Below are 23170 nucleotides of genomic sequence, written 5' to 3' on the forward strand. Positions count from 1 at the left end.
AGTCTCCCCTGTATCTGATTGATTAGCTTAGATGCCAATCTCCCATGCTACATATACAAACAGTGAAAAGAATAGTTCCTATCTCAACAAGTTCACACCAATGCACTTTACTGCAGGAAATATAGTAATCATTTAAAAGGATCCGATCAATACAATTTTTTTCTAGTCAATATAACACTCCTTTTTGAAAAATGTCAAGCAGTAGATTTCCATGATGAGAAAGAACCAAAGTCAAAGTAGGTCATATTTTAAGTCCATCAAGGTCAACAGTTTCCTTTTAGTTACAATGTCATTCACAAAAAAAAAAAAAAAAAAAAAGAGATTGAAGATAGTCTTGTGGTTAAAAACACATAAGTGAAAAAGTCTGTAAATCTGGGTTCCATTATTAGCTTCCAGATTACTTCCTCTGTAGCTTTGGTCAGTCAACCTCTGAACTTCAGTTTCACCATCTGCAAATTAGGATTGAATAATACCTCTTTTCCTTAAAATCAGGACTGTGAGGCTAAATTATACACACACCCCTTCCGAGTATGGTGAAGATAGTTGCATTCATATTACATGCTCAGATACTACAACAGGAATCACAGGAGACTAAGAATTTTGTTGCAGTAAGCAGCAGGAGGAAGTCTACATCTTTAATCACATACACTGTAGAAAAATACTTTTCCTCAGAGGCAGCAAACTATTTTACAAATTTAATTTCAACTTAGAATTAGATGTGAAATATTACATTCATTACATAAAAGGAGCTACAATATTTGGAAGACTGTCACATAATGTGATTAGCCATGATGCCAGGGGGGAGGGAGTGGTGTCTTTTTGGTCTTTTATTTTTAACTTGCTTATGTTAATTTTCTGTTTAAGTTACAAGCAACGGGCCAATGACACATTAACAGAATGAGTAAAAGTGTATGAGCGATGGTAAGGCTTAACTTTGGCTAGCAAACAGAGACACAGCATACTAGTACCTTTTCCCCTATCCCACTCAAGCTGCTTACAGCTGTAGACCTGACTTTCATGGTTTGCTCATTTTCAAGATTATGCGTGAATACAATGACTCCTCTTGTCTGCAGAGATCTTAAACTACAGAAATGTACCTTGCTGTACTTATCTCAGCAAAGCTAAGATATCCTACAAGAGCAATTCAAATCATACAATTATCCAACAGGTCAAAATGCCAGTGCTTGAGGGCAAGAAAAACGTTACTTAAATCTCCATAAGATACAGTTATCAATATCCCCTTTTATTTCCCTAAAATCTGAATCCACAAATACAGAATTCCATCAAGAGTCAAATCTAAGCCAACCAGTTTGCATGCACAATCATCTATACTCTTTAAACTTAGTTGCTTCTGTTGCAAAAATAAGCTGGAATTATTTTCAGGATGGAACTTGAAGCTGAAGCCTTTCCCTGCCATGCCTCAAGTTCAAACACCCACATTTAAAATATATCTCTAAACATCCATATTTTCTTTATCCAGTTGGGTCAAATTGATCTTGGTGGGGTTCTTTTCCCATTTCTGAATCAGGCTACAGTAGATTGAAAAGTCATTAAGATAAAGCCACAAGTTCTGGAGAACATTATCATTTCAGAACACAAAATTTACAAGAATATCTCCAAAAAGAAGAAGTATTTTTAGAATAGAAACAGAACTTGTCCAGTTTTCCTGATTCCTCCTATTTACTTTTCTTTGCTTACTTCTACTTGATGAAAAAACAAAAACAAATAAAAACCCCCCACAAAACAAACTACAGTACTCTCCTCAGCCATTGTAATCAGCCAACAGCTGTGTAATAATAATAAACTTCTGTTCTCCTCTAGCGATTAACCTACCTTAAAGAAGACCTAAAGTGCAAAACAATATGAATGTTTCCACTTTTCAGAAACAAGTCACTTATTACAAATAAAACATTGAGACCAGGCCAAGCCAAAATAAAACTGTGCATACTTTACTGCTTATTCCTATTATACCTAGCACCTCAAGTGTCAAAATATTTATATTCCCCTGATAAAGGTTGGAGGGACCAGGACTGAATGTATTTTCACAATCATGTAAGTCAAGCCCATGCTGCTGCCAAATTGGTTGGTTTAACCTTCTTCCTCTTTCCTTCCCACCTGAGAGTTTTCAGCTCTTCTAGTTCTTGCACTAACATGCAAATAAGCAAACAGTCAGCCTAATCAGGGAGGAAATGGGCTGCAAGTTAACCCAATAGGACAAGAGTGGTATTCAGGCAGATCAGCTATTTCATTCTAGACTGATCATGCAGCTCTACATGTTCTAATGCGAGCATCACAGACTTTGACACGAGCTTCAAACAACTGTGAAACCATCCCCTCCCTAGCCCACATACAAAGTCTTTAAAAAAACACAACTACTGAGCTTGGTCCTCCATTTTTTTGGCTAATTACTAGACTATGCTCACTCCATGGTTCTGCTGACAAACTCAATCCTATGACAGGGCTGAAGATTGTGTTCACTAGAAAAGAAAAAACAAACTTTACACAAACTGAAAAAACATCTAGTTAGTAAGCAAGATTTTTACTTTGAACCACAAATGCCTACAGTGCTTTTGAAGCCAAAAAGAAACAAATACTAATTTGAACCTGATACAAAAGTCAGCTTCCCAGTAAGAAATAAAATGGCAAAGTAGGCAAGCTTATAGTCAGTCCAGACCTTAAAAGAGGTAAGAATGCATCACTGTGTTGCCTGGATTTCCACTAATCCCTTCTTTTAACTTAAGTTAAAGTTTAAACTTAAGTTAAAGCACATTAAAAGTCTTAGCTTCTAACTTTTTACTCCAGCCAATATACAAAACTTCATTTCAAATCCAGTCTCTTTCATGTTTCTTTTTGCATCTTTCTCTTACATAAAATTTTGTATGCCCTCCCAACAAGAAGTCACCTCTAGTTTTAAAGAAATTACTTGTCAGTATCTTTTATTACAACTGTTACGCCAACAAGGAATACTGCATCTTTATTACTAATACATTGTCATACCATCTTTACAAAATGACATACCTGACAAAGAACTTGCCAAGCTACCTCTTCGTAGCTTGCAGTCATCTTGACTTAACTGACGATGGAGCTTGGTTTTCCCAGTAGATGAAAAGATGTCAGGATTGCTGAGCTTCCTGCAACGTAATGGAGTAGACTCCGTCACCATCTCCTGTAGAAAGAAAAACAAGCAGAATTTTGTTAATGACAGCTAAATACCTGTTTTCTGAAACATACAACCACCAAAGCCAGACTATTAAAAAAAAAGGAAAAAAACCAAGAAAAAACACAAACACTACACCACCATCTCCTCCCCAAAAAAACACTTAAAATTGTAAAACCCCCTCTTTTGTGACACATATCTGCACTGAATGCACATCACAAGACTCCAGTCAAAGATGGTCCTTGGACACTATAGCTGTAAGAAATATTAATAGTAGTCAGAAAAAGGCAATTATGCTACAATTTTTTGGTCTTACAGTATGGAGGAAAAGAGGCTCCTGAAAAATCAGGCTCAGCTTTGATTCAAGCTATTTCCTGCTAAAGCAAAGATAATTTTCTCTGAATTTCCTGAATATTTATTCCGTCCAGTCTATGAGTAACATGCCCATAAAGAAACTGTTGCAATGTCTAATTGCAACCCAAAACTCCTATTATAAGTTACAGCTCCACTACAAGACCATACGTATAACTAAGTAATAATCAGGATAGCAATCATCCTTTGTGTAATGTCTTTGTTATTACTATAAACAAAATTAGACATGCATTTGTCAGAAACACTCCCACACATGTGAATTCCTTTCACAGGATACAGCAAACTTTCAATCAAAATAGCAGTAGGTAGAACAGTGGCAAGCATAACCACAGTGCTTTCCTCATGCATTTAATTATTCTGGAGGTGTCAAACTCATTTCACACCCAAAGAACTACAAGCATAGCTATCATATATGGATTTGAAGATAACATGACACTCTCCATTACAGTCTACATAGATGAACTCAGTCAAGTTCTCCCTTCTCTGCAGTAGTGCAACATGTTCCACTCATTAATGGATTGCTCCCTTTTATTTCAAATGCCTCTCATCAGCTATACAGCACTTCTGGCCATGCTTATCCCCATAAAATCTGAGGCAGAAATTAAACTGAAAGGAACACTTTCTCTCCATGATACGTCACCACTTGGTTTAACGTAGTTTTAAATCGCACTGAAATCAAAAATTAGTCTACCAGTAAAATCTGCAGATTCCAGTCAAAATCTATTTCTGAAGTCATTAATTCAAATCTATTCAGTCTAGTGTTAGGCCTCTTAACTGTCAAATCTAGTCCAGAACTACATACTCTAAAAACGTCGAGATTTTTTTAATTATTTTTGGGGGGAGGAGGACATGAATAAAGTGATTTTACATGAAAAAAAAAAACCAAACTTAATTTGGATTTGAAATAGAATCCTCATTTAGCTCCGAGCCACTCATTCTCAGCCTTTCTTAGGCCCCAGCTCCTTCTAATCATGAAATCTTCTGCCACCTTGTAATAGTCAATAACTTTGTTATTTGTTTGAGGGACAGAAGTGCTTTGCTCCACATCTGCTCAGGTAGTACACCTTTCACAAGTTGAGAGGTACTGTACTGACACAAGTGCTTTCTCTGGTTACAGTTAGATATTCAGTCACCGCATTGTCTAAACCAGATCAAGAGAGAGACCTGGGTAACTTGCAGTAGGTCAGTTCACTTAGCCAGCTCATCACACAGCTGCAAACAGTTGTGTTGGTGCAAGAGTGTGGGAAGCAAGAAGTGATGTGGGGTAAAGAAAGCTGCTTGAGCTGAAAACTGCTTTAATCTTAAGGTCCCTCACACATATCTTGGAGCAAAGAACCTCAGATTTTCTCTTGCCTCTGACCTTTTCCAAAGGTACTGAAGACCTTCATTTCCAATAGCCTATACTTCTGTCATTTGGAAAGCTGAACAGACATCTACCACACTTTCTGTTTGTACCTGAGAGTAAGCAAAGTACTTTTAAATTACGACATGAGCAGTCCCCCAGCATGTGTTTGACAGCTGCAGAGGCCCGGGCAGAATCTTTGGTGTTAATATTTGGGATGGCAGAATGTGGTTACGTATTATACATGTCTGTAAGCAGACATACAGAAATATACACACACTTTTAATATGGCCTCTCCTAAATACCTGTAACATCTAAAATCTCTCATGTCTTTCCCAACTGTAACAGTCGAAAATTACCGTACAAAAAAAAAAAAAAAAGGACACTCCAGGTTACAAGCAAATCAGTTAAAAATCTCATCCATCATACCTGCTCACACTCCTAATGGTTCAATTCCAACAAATGTTCCCTGCATCCTTCAATATTAAGCTGCTTCCCTGAAACTAGTCGTATGTGTTGAAAGGCCCTACGTTGCTATGGGTTATCCCTGCAGTCCATGTACTGCCTGCTTACATAAATCCCTAGAAAAGCCAGCTTTTTTTCCCCACTCTCACCCTGTATGGGCCATTGCCATGACTGTCTTGCCTTCATCAGTGCATTTAGATTCCCTTAGGAAGGAGAAGCACAGTCCTGCTCATTTGGCTGATGTAGCAACTCTAGTTGGTCTGCGTTCAGCTGAGTCAGGGCAGGGGGAGGAAGAGGGCAGGCAGAAGAGTAAGGAAAGGCATTGAAGTTGAAAACAAAAGTACTTTAAGTCCTGTTACAAGCAATTTCTGTATTTTATAACTCTCTCCCCCACCCCCACCCCAGATATATAGACATTCACATACCCTACCAACCAAATAACAGGCCCGCTTCCTTACCATTCCCCTTCCCCTCTAGGCAGAGTCTCTTACTCAGTTCTGCTTCAAATTTCTTCTTGAGTTACAGTACACAAGCTTCTTAGATCTGATAACATATTAATTAAAAGTAGTCCAACTGAAGGAGCATGTGGAGCACCAACACTGAAGAGCACACCTACTTCTACCACAGTATCTGCTCAGCTACGCCATCCTGCCTACATCCACCTTTCAGATCAACCCAACTGTATATGCTACTTCCCAAAACATCATTCCATATGCATTTCTTCAACAGCTGTGCTCAAGTCCTCCCCACCAGGACTTGGACCAGAAAGATACGAAAGGAATAACGAAAAGGTAACAGCTTCCCACTCGCCAAAGAACATAGGTTGTCTTCTACAGGAGATAGGATTAGTACACATTACATATGGAAAATTCTTTCTAATCCCTTTTTTTGTTAAGTACATTGAACACTTGGGCAGTATTCAGAAGACTACACAGCTGTTGAATGTATGGAAGAAAGGGACACCAATCACACTTTGCAGGCTTATATACTGTTAAACTCACTTTTCAAATATTAAAAAAAAATCCAATGCAATGTTCTGAAATAGTCTATTATGTTTTAAAAAATACTAAGTACAACACAGTCAGTTTAAAATTTAATTTCCTAAGAGCTAAGCCTATCTTATGTCAGCAAAACAATGAGGGAAAGTTTTAACTTGACAATAATAGAGTTGTCTTTCACAAGACTGTAATTTATTTCACTCATCCATCAAAACCTAGCTTTAATATTGCAATTCACAGACGAACTACATGGAAATAGCGGTGGTTTATGTTACCACCCTTAAACAAGGAAGGAAAAAAAAAACTACAGGAAGAGATCTTTCCTTGCCCTTGCCCCAAAGCAAGACACAGTACATACAAAGGACAGAAAAATCTTACACAACACTCCAGATCAATGGATAAAGAAACTCTTTGCAGTGACAGAGCAAAATTTTGCTTACATGCTTTCAAATTACTAAATTAAGAGTACCAGAGCAAGTGGCTGAAGAACAGACTGTATAGCACATATCGCCAGAATTTAAGGACTCCACTTGCACTTTTGAAAAGAAAAAATTCTTGCAGCTTTAAAATTTAAAGCATTAGCAAGCATGTAACAAACGCTTTGCTCACAGTGTGATGAGGACTGTGAGCCTCTCTCCATCCATTTTGTTTCAAAGGTGACAGAAAAAGAATTTACTTTGGCCTTGTGGCTTTTGCCACAAGCTAAAAACCAGGTTCAGACAGACAGCTGAATCCTGTAAAACTTAGGGCTGAAGATAAAACCATCACACAATCTTGATTTTCTAGGCAAAGATTATTCCTATCAGTCCCTGTAAGGGTATACAAAAGTTTGCTCACATAACTTGAAACAGTAGGATGTGAAGAAGCATAGCCAAAGCTTTTCTTGAATAGCAAGAGGTTCTGCTTATTTCAGCTCAGTCACTTTCCACGCTTGCACAGAGAAAGTTCAAGTAGTTGTGGTACTGCAAATAAATACAAGTCTGTTTCTCTTGCCTGAAATCTCACACAGGGACTATTAACACACTCAGCAAGATGGAGAACCACTCAGATTGCAACAACAGCAGCAGACAAAAGACGAGAAACTAAATGCACTTCCTGATGTGTAAGATTACACTAATATCCCATGTCAAAATCCTGATCTGGTAATTTCAGAATACCGCCACAAGGAACCTTCTCAGTCATCCTTTTCTATTCCTTTACCATCGGTATTCTGAGTATTTAAAATACAAAAAGGTTGTATAGAGCAGGGAAATTAACTCCTAGCCAGATAAAAAAAACATGAACTCTATAATTCATCTTCTGTACATTTGAGTCCTGTCTGCTGTAAGGATTAAAAGAATTATGACCCAAAAAATGTGATTTGTAATAAAATTTGGTGTTACAAGATACCAGTAACACCTTCTTTCTGAAGATTTTCTTCCATTAAGCTCAGAAGATGTGCCAAGCATGTGATGTGTCCCAACACTACTGACTGGTATTACTGCAAGTTCTCTTCAGCATCCTCTGCATTATCAAATAATTATTTATCTTCTATGTTCTCCTCTATTAGAACTTATACAAGTACGGATGTATGCTTAGATTTGCTAAAGACCTTACATAATACATGACATCAACAAGCCAAAACTTTTCTTGTTTGCCAGTTTCTTACAGATTTATTCAGATTATGCAGAAAAAACTGCATTTAACACCTTTTATTACAATTGTGCTGTAAGAAAGACTAGGATGGGAGCTGCTTAAGGAACCAGGCAAGCAGCTGTGCTTAAGCTGCTGTGCAAGCAAAGGGACCTATGATTTCATATTGGATATAAAAAGGAGGAGAATCACCAGAACATTCTGCAGAGTACCTTGATTCCTGCAACACTGATGCTAATTTTTTTTTCAATGAGCGAGCTTTCAGATTTCCAACTGTCTTTGTTTTTGCTCACATTACAAACATTGTCTCACTGTCATTCACAGGGGAAGAGCAAAACAACATAAAATACCTACTTACACCTGTGTAAATTTTGTTTAATGCCTATAGACAATGTTACAATCAAGTTAATTTCATTGGGAATGTAAACTCCCTCTGTTTTTCTACAGAGATGAACAAGACATACTGATAGCTTAAAAGTTCATTCAACTTACATAAACAAAGAATTGCTTCATAGCAATAGGACCTGGAAGAGAGTTTAACCTAATTTTACACATTACAGACAGGAATCTCTGGGTCACATTTCAAAAACGGAAAAGTTATCTGTATTAATATTTTATTCTCAACCCAAAACAATATAGAATTCTCTACGTCTGAGGCACAAAGAAAATATATTTAAAATTAAAATACTAGCTGAAAAGACAAAGTTTGGCAAGTGAACAATACTACAGTGTATTAAAATGTGCATGCTGTATAAAAATAACTTATTTACTAATAGTGCAGAGTTCAAATCTTTTGAAAAAAGCACTTTTCAAAGAAAAATGTTAAGGGTCATTAAGTTTGAAGTACAGTCTCAAATAAAAGTCTCCGTCGGTCCAGTATGTGATACAGCCCTTAAGAAACCATCCCAAGACTAAGGGAGATAGAAGAGAGAAATCCATGCCCAACTGCTGTTCTAAAGCTTGTTTCAAATGAAGTTGCCTACAAAGAAAAGTAAAAGTTAAGTCATGAACTGAACTTTGGTGGGAACCACTCAGGTGAGTTAAAGGGGCTTTTCTAATCAGACATTCAATGACTACTTACAGATGTTCAATACAATTTTAAGACTTAATCTTAATTAGTAAAGCTCACTTGAATAGCACCCACTGCACCAACAGAAAAGTATGAAACCAGAAAACATTACAGGAATCCTCTTCAACCACACTACTTTTTTGCCCAGGATGCTTTTATGTATCACAGTTATGACCTGAATAGTAGTAGTAGTAGTGGAATCGTCTGTAGTTAAGACAGAGGTAAAGTGGCAAAATAAAATCTAACAAGGCACAACAGTCTGCTAAGAACTACAAGGCTATTTGTTCATGTACATGACGAAGAAAGACCAATACACGTGTTAACCTGGTGTTATCATCACTAAGGAAGATCAATGTTTGCAGCAGGAAAAAAAATTACTCTTTTTGTTTGTGACAGTGAAATTCCAACCCTTTGGCATCAATATTTTTGTCTCCATGAACCATCCGGAGTCTTCGCACTTCCTACCACAAATGAGATAAGCACATCAATACACAGCAAAAATAAGAAGCACTTAGGTGAAGTTTTCCTGAGAACAAGTTTTCCCTCAAACTCAACAGCAGAGCTGCACATATGGAACAGGGGAAAAAATTATCAATTATAAGACCGTAAATAAAACTACCAATGGCTTTAGACCTACAGGAAATGAAGTTAACCTTTAGAAACACATAAAAAACACTTAATCCTTGGCTTTTTTTAACAGAAATCACATAAAATGGCAGACAAAGATAAACCAGTTAACAATCCTCATCAATGTCTGCACAAAGAAATGGAGTCTCTATAGTCTGGCACAAAAGCTTCTCCTCACCAAGCAGCATAATACAGTTCCATCACAAAGAAACAACAGCCAAATTTTTTTCAAGGACATGTATTTCTTCCCTTCTGCTTTAGAACAAAAACAATGCCCAACTGTTAGGTTTATGAACATCACCAGGCCTCAAGCTCAAACTGAAAGACTGCAGTCAGCAGACACTTCTGCTAAAGTTCGGCTAAACTGGCAAAGCAATGCTGTAAACAGACTCTCCTCTCTCCTAAAAACAGGGATCAATGCAAAGATCAAAGAACACAAAAATAACTAACTGAATGCTAAATTTAACTTTCAGGATCACGTATTTTTGCCATCTTCACCCTGCACAGGTCCGATGTAAGGTATCTAATAAAACAAGAGAAAGACATATTGCTACTAATATGTCACTACATCCATCTATGCCTAAATGTTTAAACATCTAAATGCTTACAGTCACTGCATTAACTATATAACTCATTCATAAGCTTTCCTCTAAAACAGGGACTGTTATTTATTTATTTGTACTCCCTGATCTTCTGGTGCTGTCCAGAACACTTAACATCAGTCCTGACCACTTGATTCCCTTCTAACATTCTCTTCTAAGGCTCCATATTAAAATGTGGGTTTTATGATAATACAGTAATTACACTAAAATACAGTAAATACACTAAAGATTGAATGGTGTGATTTTAGTGGCTAATAAACCTGTTTTAACTATTAAACATTTCATTTTTGAGAATGTGTTTCCTTGTTTTGGGGCCTTACAATGGCTTCTTTAAAATAAAGCTGGGCTCTCCATTTCAAATGGCAAAAACTAGTCATAAAACAGTGGCTGCTAGCCCCTCAGCTGGTCCTCAGTGAACAGAGGACATGCAACTGCCAGGGGAGTAACAGAACATAACAAAAACAAGGCAAAACATTAAATTATTTCACTGTCTATCAGTGCATTTTTTCCTAAGTAGCTCCACAAGTCTCCACTACATAGTCTTTTACAGTTCTGCCATTCCAAGAGTTTAACACTTTGCTTGCATTAGTTGGGTTCCTTGGGTCTTGTACATGCTTCCTCAGAAAGCTCTGAGAGCCACATAAAAGAAAAAGATATCTGTGCAGTTTTGTGATTTGCTTTGTAATGGCAAACCGTATTATAAGAAAGAGTGCAAAGAAGTGTGATTTGGTGATTCCAAGCTGTATGTTCTTCAATGCAAAGAGAAGGAAACCCCGAGTTTAGTATCTGGGATAACTGGAAATCAACATGCACAGGAAGACAGCCTTCCTGAAAACATGGAACCACACTTAAACCATCTGTAGAGTGTAACTCAGGTGTGTACGCAGTCCTTCTGTTTGTGTACGACTCTCAGTGACATGAAAAAAACATTCATAAGCAGCAGTACCAAGTTCCAGTTATTATACATAGTACCAAGAAGGCATATTAGAAAACTTTTTTGTTTTTAAATCATTCTTATTGAGCTCAAAGGATGACAGCTGTGTATTTGAAGGATAAAAGAAGAATATGCTTGAGTGTCAATTAATCAATCTGACAAGTACTAAGTTTCATTTTCAAGCTTCCTGAAATGCAGCTACAATGTTTTCACAAGTCTTCATCCCACAGGCAGTACTGAACCCCCCTCACTCTTTAGTGGATGGACCTTTTGCACTTAAGGTTTTGTTTGGTTGGATGAAGAAAAGACAACAAAGCGTCTCAAGTTTGGGTACAACTGCACACCTAATTCAGTCTTTAGTAAGAGTGCTTCCTATATGCTGCAATTTGTTTGATTCTAACCATTCTGTACTTCCTCTTCTGTCATGAAAGAAAAACTGGTCTACGAGCTCTTCCACCACATCCGACAGGGGAAAAATCAACAGGAATGGCACAACCTACAACCATTTTTTTTTTTTTAATCCTGATGTACTAGCAGTTAACATACTAAAGTGATAAATGCATATAGTGTATAAAGAGCTAATTTCCATAAGACAGCTCACAATCACTGCAAGAAGTTAGGGCCAGCAGAATGTGGCCTCATATCAGCAACAAATTTAACTGTTACTGGAAATCTGTCTTGAATGGATGGCTGGACGTTTAGACGATGTGCAGATAATGGAAGCAGCACTCCAGAAGTGTACTGAGATTCAGCTTCTTATTATAACTACTGTTAAGTATTTTTACTATTAACAGAATCAGCTGAGATGCCACACACCTATAACAAGAGTTTCAGAAATACTAGCATGACACAGTAAAGGCCAAAAATATCAATCATCCAAATGTCATTCAATTAAGTAGTTAAATAACTTATTATGGCTTTGTACTGTTGAAAATGTTTATGGTGGATTACCTGTCAAAATATGTGGTAAAAAACATTACAGAAAATCTTCCTTTATAGACAGTTCACGAAGACGTGTGTAGACTGAAACTGAATCAGAAATTACATTTCAAAAATTCTTAAAACCCCCCACAGTCCAACCTTAACAGTGCCACCTGCTTCTGGAAATTTTAACAGGTAGATGGAATATTTTAAAGCACCATCTTCCTTTTACATTCATGAAAATCCAGACCAGTTAAAGGTTTTAGAAAGTATTTTATTGTTAAATTGTTTACTATACTTACAACATGATAAAAATATTTAGGATGCAGTTGTAATAGCAAAGGCATGATTCTTTCCTGGCAAGAAAGAGAGCATCATCCTGTTTTCCATGTAAATAATGGACCTCCATTAATGCTAGAGCAACTCCAAATAGCAAAAAAATGACATGCTAGATTTTTTAATTATTGCAGTCTTGAACCCTTTTCCCTCACTGCACTGTAATGTGTATTTGTAAAATTTGAAAATAATTTCTGACAGATTACTAGTTTTAGGGTTCACAGGACCTAAGCTGTAAATTAGATAATACGCTATCACAGAAAACACAGCTTGGAGGAAGAGCAAGTAATAAAAGAAAAAAAAAAACTGTTTTAAAGTCAACAACTTCTTCATCACTTCTTCAGCTACTTAAACACAAACCAAACAAGGTCTTCAGATCTTTTTACTGCAGTGAGATATGAGAGCATCAACGTCCTACAGCCTAGAGTGACATCTATCAATACATTTTAAAAATGAGCGCTTTTTCCCCACCTGAAACAGATTTTTCTACTTCCTAGCAAAAAAGTGGAAGTTTTCTGAGTGATCATGGACTCAGCTTCTTCCTCCAATAGAGCTGTATTTTCACCAGGGTTCAAATAGTGCTACATCATTACAAAAAGACACTAATCACAGCACATCATTATTTGATGTGGAAATGAAATTAAGACTCTACGTGCTCTATTTAGCTACTGTAGTTCTTCAGGAACTAGGTCTTGATGGATGACAAAACTTTTTGGTTTAGTCTCAAACAGTTCACTGACCTGGTGGTCTTCACTGCTTCCTTAGCTTCAGCGACTCAGGTTCCATGAATAAGAATTAAGTAAGAGTAAAAAAAAACACTTTTATTTTAAATAGATATCTATTATCATATGTATAATAATCCACTGCATTTCATTTAAGCACCAAAGTTACGTTGGCTTATGGAGCACAACAGGGAGCTCAGGCAATAAAAATAATTTATCAGATAAAAATAAAGAATTGCCTCTTCTAGAGGCTCTAGAACTGCCTTGACAGACAGGACAACATTCACATTCTTTGTGCTGCAAGAAGGCATATCAGCTTGCTCAAGAACTAAGTCAACTTCTCGGTGTAAACTCAGTAATGCATTACCCATTGCTCCAACAGAACACACACTGGAATTACTTGGTTTCCCGAAGCATACAGTCATGAATATATCCACAGTCTGAGTGCTCCGTACATGCCTAATCCTAGCCTTGGACAACAGCCTACTGTTATCCCCTAGCGCTCTGCAACAAATATTAAGTAGCAGCAGCTTTTCCCTTCAAGCTAGTAATTGATTATTACAGAGGCAAGTAGTCCCACACCAAATTCAGCCACTTCTGATAGAAGACTTCTCTTGGCCCCTTCGCCTCTATAAACCTTTTGGACAAGAAATGCAGTGCACTGCTAAAGTCAGATGCAAATCATCAGCAACATGAACACCTATATAATCATAATCCCTCCACTGCCTGCTCTGCTATTCTAATATGCAAGATATAAACTTAATGTGGCCAATACAAGATATTTACTCTTATTCTTCACTTGTGACAGGAAACTTGAAATCTCACACACGCAAGCTGAATCATCTAAGCTGCTGATGCAATGCCTACCTACTTATTGATTTACACAAATCAATTTAAACAAATTAAGTTTATCCATTAATGTTCTACTTTGAGAGAAGTGATGTTTTTATTATATCAGGCCAGAGAAGTGCCATATGCCCTTCAGTGCAATTTTGCCATTATCTAACACTAGATGAATCTTTTGGCTCAATTCTGTTATTATCTACGAGGCACGCTGCAGAATTGATCACTTGACTCTATGCCCCTTTGCTTGCTTTTAAATGACTCTTTTCTTCAGTCACTTCCCCCCACCACACCCCAACTTCTAAACATTACTATGAACATACAGGTGAGCTCAGAGTGACATGCTGCCAGCAGCTACCGTTGCTGACCGATCAAAATACAGAAAGGCAAAACTATGGCTAATGAAGGCAGCAAGCAGGAGTAGCTCTGGCATCAGAAAGAATCAGTTTATGGAAGGTAGGGAGACAGACCTACAGGACACTGACAAGTTTGTTCTTTCTGGCTTCTTTTCTTGCATCCTTGGGAAAACTCTACACTAGGTAAAAAGCTGGCTGCACAGCCGAGCCCAAAGGTGGTGGAGGATGGAGTTACATCCCGCTGGCAGCCGGTCACAAGGGGTGTTCCCCAGGGCTCAGCGCTGGGCCAGGCCCGTTAATGTCTTCATCGACGACCTGGGGGGGATCGAGCGCACCCCCAGCCAGTTTGCGGACAGCACCAGGCTGGGTGGGAGTGTGGATCTGCTGGAGGGCAGGAGGCTCTGCAGAGGGATCTGGGCAGGCTGGACCGATGGGCCGAGGCCAGCGGTGTGAGGGTCTACAGGTCTCAGTGCCGGGTCCTGCGCTGGGGTCCCACCAGCCCCACGGGCTGGGGCAGGGGGCTGGAACTGCCCGGTGGGAAAGGGCCTGGGGGGGCTGGTGGGCAGCCGCTGAACAGGAGCCAGCGGTGTGCCCAGGTGGCCAACAGCACCCTGGCTGGTATCCAAACCAGTGTGGCCAGCAGGACCAGGGCCCTGATTGTCCCCCTGCACCTGGAATCCCGTGTCTGGGTTTGGGCCCCTCACTACAAGAGGGACACTGAGGTGCTGGAGCGTGTCCAGGGACGGGCAGCGGGGCTGGTGAAGGTCTTAAGAGACCTTACAAGTCTTGTGAGGAGCAGCTGAGGGATTTTTTGGCCTGGGGAAAAGGAGGCTGAGGGGAGACCTTATCACTCTCTACAGCCCCCTGAAAGGAAGGAAGCTGTAGCCAGGTGGATGTTGGGCTTTTCTCCCAGGTAACAAGCAATAGAACAAGAGAAAACAGCCTCAAATTGCACCAGGGGAGGTTTACGCTGGCTATTAGGAAAAATTTCTTTACTGAATGGTCAGTCAAGCATTGGAACAGGCTGCCCAAGGAAGCAGTGGAATCACTATCCCCGGAAGTGTTTAAAAAACGTATAGATGTGGTGCTATGGACATGGTTTAGTTGGACTTTATGATCTTAGAGGTTTTTCCAAACTAACCGATTCTATGAAAAGGACAGAGGAGAAAACAGACACAGAACCATATATGCCATAGGGAACAGCTCCTTCCACAGCTATGCTCTGGCCTTTTCACTGCCTTTATTTCTGCACAGAGAAGGGGATAAACGTAAGAAATTAAACTCTGAGGATGAGTAAGAATGCCTGGCAGCTAACCATACACTCTGGACTCTGGTTCACCATATTAGAAGCTTTACAGGCTAGAATCTTCTTATTAGAAAAACCACCCACTTCTTTTTTGTTCTCTCCCTGTCACGAGAAAAAGAGCTAGATAGCAACAAAGAAAGAGATGAGAAAAGGAAGTCGGAGGTCTACAAACAGTAACCGAGTTCTTTTAATGGTAAGTCACATCAACAGCTCATAATTTGGAGTCTTTACCAATGTCTTCCTTAAGACTTTCTTTAGTTCCCTTAACGAAACCAGTACGGGACAGAACTGCCCTAATATCAGCCCTAAACAGCAACAATATCCCAAAACAGGTAACTAGAACTATTTATGTGAACAGACAGTTCCTGATCTCCTAGAAGTCAGTAGCACTCCGTCCCTCTTTCGGTAAGAGGGAGCAACGATACTTACAAAACACGTTTGGTTGTTTAATTTATATCTGCTTTTACAGAATCTGCAACATGAATAATAAAAATTATACTTTATTGCATTGCTAGCGATACATCCATTTGGTTCTGCTTATTTGCTTGAATTTTGGAAGTAAGCTTCCATCTTCTTCTGATTCAGTTTCATCCCAACTTGTAGGTTTTGATATGAAGTTAGAAGAAACAGCTTTGAGTGTTGTGAGCTGTTAACCATAGGGTCCATGGCTGGGGGAGCAGAACAGGAGCTGCAACAGAGCTCTGATCAGCAGCCTGAGAGACAGAGGTGTACAGAAAGCTCAGAAGCAAGGTGTCAGCTGAACTCCAAAAGCTTGCTTCTTCACCTATCAAACAAAAGGGAAGACTCATAGTAGAAATAACCAAACACCAAACTGTTATGCAGTCTACACACAGGGCTCATCGCAATAGAGGTACTGCCTTTAATAGCACTGACGGCGACTAGAAGAAAACAAAAGAGGTAACACTTACTACATTTGAAGGATAGAAGTTCTGATCAGGAAAAAAATAAAATATCTCTTGAATTTCCAGGCTTGCCACGCAGCAAGGAAAGCATGGTAACAGCTTCTTTGCAGCTGTGAAGGCAAAATAAATCTGACTAGCACTCTGGGGTTTGGCCAGTTTCTCCCTGCTGGTCACTGACTGCTTTCCAAAAAAGCGAACAGGGTGAGAAGTCAGTGGAAAAGATCCTTTGCCATTTCTTGCCAAAAAAAAAAAAAAAAAAACAATCAAACACAACCAACAACGTGAAAGGGGGGGATAAACTTTCTAACCTAATGTTTGTAAGTAGTCTTGGACAAATTTGCACGATGTCCTGAATACAGGGAGTAGAAATATCCACACAAGCATAATGTTACAAAACCCTCTGTCGTATGACACACCCAACTGTGGTAATGCAATCCCTGAAATTGTAAAAAGACAAGTATTAAACAGTAGTGGAGAAATAACCTTGTCTGTGAACACACTACTGCAGGCTGCTGCCAGAATACTACATCTTTTTGGTGCACACAGTCCAAGAACAACTGGGGGGAAAGCACAAGCGCTAGAAGCAAAAGAACTCAGTGTCTCTGTTCCAACTGAAGTTAGATTTTACATTTCAAATACTTATACATGGAAAAGATACCAGATAGTAGAAAACTTTTACTGTCTGTGCTAGCATAGGCATATTCCACAGCTGAAAGTTGGACATTAGACAAAACAAGCCTTGAAGTAAGATGCGGTTTAGTTTCCTAACTGCAGGAATAATTAAACATTGGCAGAGCTTTCCGAAGAGGTGACAGACATGCCATGATCTAAGGCTAGGATAAGATCAATTTCTAAGAGAAATGTTTTGATTTATCTTTCAGGAAAGCTCCTGCACATGCGGGGAAATTATACTGGATAATCACAGTAATCCGTTTTGGCTTTGGCATGTACAGATCTACAAAGTTTCAGACACACGGAGAGAAAGGAGTACTTCTGCTACTCTCAGAAAGTTTGCAGCACTACAGCTCCAAATGTCCCTAATAGCTAAATGACTTGATTGTCAGTCAGTTACCTTACTAGCTCAGAAAATACTTTCTATCCAATGCAGAAATGACAAAATGTACTGTCTGGGGAACACACAAGACCTCCCTTCTTCAGGCACCTCAAAATTTACACCTGGAGATAGTCTACTGCACTGACTGCCCTACAGAAAGGGCTCCCCCAGCACAAAACTAACCTGGACTAAGGAGGTTTTTCATTCTTCTCTGTTACATATGCAGCTTGCCCGTTGGCTTCAGCTGAACATTTCCCATACAACAAACATACATGCAGCAGGGGAGCCTCCAGGTTTAGCAATATTTCAGTCCAACTCTGCAGCAGCCAAGTTAAAATTACATGAGACAAAGGGTGCATCTAATCCAAAATCCTGCCTCTGCAACTTGCAAGTCCTTCTACCAGCCCCTTGAACCGCTTGCTGAGATTCTGCTACTGTTGTCCCTTTCATCTCTTTATCACAAAGCCATGGAACCTGTTCATAAATCCCCTCCTAGCCCTGGTCATCCATAGCAAGAGGAGAGAGAAGCTTGACAGAAATGAAGTTAAAATGGTGACAAGCATGGGATCTGTTTCTGTTCCCTCACCCTGTCATATCTCCCAGCAAAGTACCACTGGGCAGCACCCACCAGTTCCCTAAATGCCTTTAGAGCAAAGAACGCTGTTCAGGGATACTTGGTGCCCTCTATTTTTACTTTTTTGAGCTTCAACCTCCAACCCCCTAGACCTGCCACAATACTTCAGCTTTCCTCGCATCTGTTTACTACCCCTCTGCTTTCAGAGGAAGACAGGATTTAGATTTGTTAGGGACAGGCTAACACCCAACTCCTCATGGAAAAAAAAAAAACTACAAAACCAGCAACACATTCTCTATGGACAAGTAAAGGGAAGTATCATGAATTTGCCGCATTCTAATGTTCACCTAAATGATAGTTAATTTCAGCTGTCTTCCTTAGGTGGATGCAGTCTGTCTGTTTTATAACCTTCACTAGATACCTCCTCCTCCAAATCCTTTTTGAATCCATTACACCCCTTGGCAAAAAAAATAAATCGTACATGAGTTACTTTCTGCATGAAGATCTGCCTCTTTTTAAGCCTGACTCCTAGCTTAATACCAAAGCAAACAGCCTGCTGCTGTTCGCTATCTACCCGCCACACACCAGCTATGGTCTTGTATACTTCCATCACAAGCCCCTTAAGTCATATCTTCCAGACACTGAAGAATCCTTTACATGAGAATTCTGACATCTACTTGAAGTGGAAAATGCTAATTAAAACCCAACAAACATGGGAAAGATCCATGTGAGATCTTTCACAATAAATACAATGTCTCTGACTGACTGTGTATGCATGATATGAAAACAATCTAATCCTTATAATATACCTCTGGATGAGGGTGACGGTCATTCATAAGCAATGACAACTTTCACCCCAACTTTCCATTTTTCTCCTTCAGTGCGGGCAGCAAACATACGATGATTAAGCAGATACTTTATGGAAATGCAAGTGGGTTGTGTTTGACAAAGACGCCCTCACTCAATGAAACTGAACTGTCACAGGATAATAAGGACAATTCAACTATGAATTAATGATTAACAGATAGGAAATAAGAAGTTGAAGCAACTGGCCCTCTACCCAAAAAAGAAGAATCACCAGCAGAGTCCCACAAGGATCTGTTCTGGGATCAACACCTTCAACAATTAAAAAAAAGTCTAGCAAAGAAGCTTAACATTTACATGACAGAGTTTGCTGACATGCTTAAAGTTACTCAAGGTTGTAAAAGCAATGGCCAAAGATCTGAAGATGACTACCTTAATCTTACTGTTTAAGTGGGCTGTAAAATAGCAGGTAAGTTTAAATGTAGAGAAATGTGAAGTGATGCACAGCGTAAAAAAAACATCCTAAACTTATACACACAATGACAAATTCTCAACTAGCTATTACCACTTCAAAGAGTGACTGTGGAGTTATAATAGACATCTCCATGCAAGTACCAACTCAATGTCGTAAAGATAGTCAAGAAAGGGCAGGTAGAAGATTGAAGATGCTCTGTATAAGTTTACACGCTGAAATACTGCAGCCAGTCCTGCTTACCGTTCCCCAACCCTGTTCCTCTGGTTCCTGCATCGCTACCTCCAACTGGGAAAACACCTGCAAAAGGTGCAAAGAAAACAGCAAGGACAATGAAAAGGATAAGAGTCACCTCTTTCTAAAACACCTCTGGAAAAGTTACAAGCAAGGGATGGTAAATAAAAGAAAAAGTTACCAACTCATAAGACACACAGAATAACACAGATTCTCTTTTTCAGTGCCTCATCCAATACAAAAATTAACAAACAAGGCATGAAACAAGCAGGTAGAAAGTTTAAAAACAAACAAGAAGAAGTGTTTTTTTCACCAACACTCAGCCACAGGATGTTGTGGAAGCTACAAGCACACATGGCTACAAATACCGATTTGGACAAATTCACAGAAGAAAAAACCCACTGGGGGCACTAAAAACAAATATCACCTCTAGTTCCGGAAACCTGCAAGCCACAAATTACTGGAGGCTGGGAGAGGTATTTCCTCCATATACACTATGCTCTTCTCCAAGCATCTGCTTTTGGCAGCTCAGAGACGCGAGATGCTGGGCTGGAGGGATCTTTAATGTGACCAAGTACAGTCTTATTTATGTTCTTCTGTAACTCATAAAAAAAGTGAAAACATTAATCATATGTATGTGTCAGAACTATAAGCACAGCACGCTAATCTTGTTAAAGGACTGGATTTTCAAAGGCCTAAAGGTCAGTACAGTATTAACTACTACAGTCACAGCTTGGTAAGTATTTTTTCTAACATTAGAGTAGCTTAGTCTCCCCCAACCACAAACTTGCCCAACTGTATGGCAAACAAACTGTGAAATCTGAATTTAATTCAGAATGGTTCTCCACAGCTGTGCACACTGTTGCATTGATACAGCTGAAGGCATACTACAAGCTTGGAAACAACAGGGCTACTTAAATCATAAGTGGCCCTAAATATCTGTCAGGCTACAAGCTGCATTAGTGGAAATGGAGCATCACACTGTCTTTTGCATCTCAGTCGGCCCTTTTCAGCACATCCACACTACCAACTCCTGATGTTTAAAGAAATACTGGATTATCAATAATAAAGACAGAAATGTTGTAAACAGACTTATTGTCCTGTTTATTAAATTTGTCCAACATATCTATTTATTTCCAGTTGCTTACCGCATTTACAAAACTCCCACCACTTCAAATGGAAGACTAAAAGGGAGAGCTGATGAAAGATTCTGCTTTGATGTTTGCAGGGCCTCTCTCGCAGGTTGAGTAGAAGCTTTCTTAACTTTAGCTGCCACACTCCTCAAAGACTCCATCACACTGAATACTTGCCAGCACATATTGTATCCTACAATTCACATCAGGTCTTTGAGCACTCAAGCTAAAAATGAACTGGCAGTGTCTCCCATTAAAAAGCCTTATGCGTCACGAAAACTGGTATTTCTGAATTCGCAGCCTTTCCGGTTTCCCAATGTTTGAAGATTCCCGAGTGTTCAATACATTATATGGTATGCAGCACACTCCTTGTGCACGATTTGTAAAAAGTTTAGTTCACAACTACCAAGAATGGAAAGACATTCCTCCAATTTCCATGTCAAAATCATATACAATATATCAAAACGGTACAAACACCTTGACATTGCATTTGATGGTTCTACCGACCACTATTTTAACTGACAGTTCGGAAGAAACTAAGTCAGCTCTTCTGCTTTCAGATTATTTTTTTCCTGAATAAGAATATCAATGTTTTTTAATTGTTTCAGGAAGTGAAAAGCAACAAAAGTAGCAGCAGCTCTTAACCACCTGGCTTAACAAGGCACTGGAAAATAAAATTAAAAAAATAAAAGAACAGAGCTCTCTTCTTCCAGGGCCCAGTCTAAGAAATGTATATTCAAGAGATATCCACTAGCAAAGCCAAAATGCAAGTCTCCTATAACTGACAGCAATGTAATGCAGCTATTCTAGAAAAAGCTAAGAAATTACATTAAAAAAACGCTTGTGCATCTGCAGCAACAATGTAAACTTAAAATGCCTTTTTGACAAGAAAAGTCAAAGAACCTAGCTTTTCACTTTGCTCCTAAAAACAGCAAAACAAAGCAATGAATTACTGCATCCTGTGTCTTCGTAATTGTGATACTTTTGTCTTCTCTTCAGAAAAAAAAAAAAAAAAAGCATTAGTTGCCATCTACATTTTTAAACCGCTAAGTCTCATGCCCCATTCTTCTCTCTTGTAGAACTAGGAATACCAAAAGCACTGAAACAAAGTTTAAGGTCTCCTGGGTCTCTCATTCCTGTAACCATAAGAAGCAATCAGTAAAGTAGATCCTTTCTTCGTGGGGGTGAAAGACGTAAAGGTGGACATACTGAACTTACGCACTCTAGCTTTTAGCAAGCCTCTGCATTTCCAAAGATCCGCAAAGGTACGTTTCCTAAATAAACCATTCCTTGCATTAGGAATTAAGACCTAAAAAATGCTGGAAAACGCATGGTAATTAGCGTCACAACCAGGAGTCACCCACGGAAGGTTACCAGCCAGAAGTATTCTGCAATTATCAATAGACCAGCGAGCACGTAACGCAACCCAGATTTCGGGGCGCCCTCCCTGGCCTCCTCGCCGGCACGCAGGCAGCACTCGTGGCACCACGACCCCCGCACCCCTCGCCCAGCACCGCCACGCCGCCGCTCCGCTCCCGAGCGCCCAGCCCCCGCGCCCCGCTGCGGACGGCGCCCACCTGAGGCAGCACGTGTAACGTGCGAGGATGCTCGGCGGCCGCAGCCCCCCGCCCGGCGCGGCACCTCACCTCACCCCCGCGCCCCGCGGCCGCCGCAGGCCCCGCCCGGCCCGCCGCTCCCCTGCCCCGCGACTGCGGCAGCCGCCGCCCGGCCGGGCGCGGAGGACGGCAGCGCCGGGCACCCCCTCGCCAGGCGGGCCGCGCGTCGCCATGCCAACGGCCGCCGCCGGCCCCCCGGCCCCGCGCCCCGGCTTTACCCGCTCCGGCGCCTCCCGGCCGGGCGCCCCCGCGGCCCTGGCGTCCTCCGGCTCCTTCCTGCCGCCGCCCCCCAGCAGGGTGGCTCTCCGCTCCGCCGCGCTGGCGGCCACCGCCCGCCCGGGCTCCCTCCGCGGCGGCGGCGGCGGCGCCGCTTTGTCCCCCCGGGAGCGGCCCTTCCTCATCGCGGCGGCTTCTCCTCAGCGGCGGCTGCGGCACGGCTGGGGCCCTCGCGGCGCGGAGCCGGCCATGGCCGGCGGGAGTCACGGAGAGCCGGGGCGGCGCCGCCGCCACCGTCGCCGCCACCACCTGCGCGCGGGGCGGAGGGACATGCCCGCCCGCCGCCACCGCTCCCGCCGCCCGCCTGTCAGGGAGCGCGGCCGCAGCGGCTGCCGCGGTGCCGCCCCCCCTCTTCCCTCCCCCACCTTAGCGCGCGCGCGCCCGCCCGCCGGCCGCCGCCTA

At 40.7% G+C, this 23170-nt stretch overlaps 1 protein-coding gene across 9 annotated transcripts in view; it reads right to left on the reverse strand.

Annotated features, from left to right (window-relative positions):
* Positions 1–23107, reverse strand: part of MAST2 (microtubule associated serine/threonine kinase 2) — a 194264-nt gene extending 171157 nt beyond the window's left edge. For 2 of the 9 annotated variants that reach the window (XM_080406088.1, XM_080406082.1), the window contains exons 1-3: positions 22711–23106; positions 19753–19809; positions 3019–3166 (exon numbers count right to left, since the gene is read on the reverse strand). In XM_080406088.1, coding sequence (XP_080262214.1) covers positions 3019–3166; positions 19753–19809; positions 22711–22893 — 388 coding nt within the window. In that variant the 5' untranslated portion in view covers positions 22894–23106. Of the gene's footprint in view, positions 1–3018; positions 3167–16111; positions 16445–19752; positions 19810–20170; positions 20340–20891; positions 22175–22710 lie in introns of those variants that run through there. The other 7 variants (XM_080406093.1, XM_080406090.1, XM_080406091.1 and 4 more) reach the window with 6 other exon arrangements.
* Between the last annotated feature and the right edge of the window lie 63 nt (positions 23108–23170).

This window comes from Falco punctatus (genome assembly GCF_963210335.1).
Source record: "Falco punctatus genome assembly, chromosome: 11".
NCBI lineage: Eukaryota > Metazoa > Chordata > Aves > Falconiformes > Falconidae > Falco > Falco punctatus.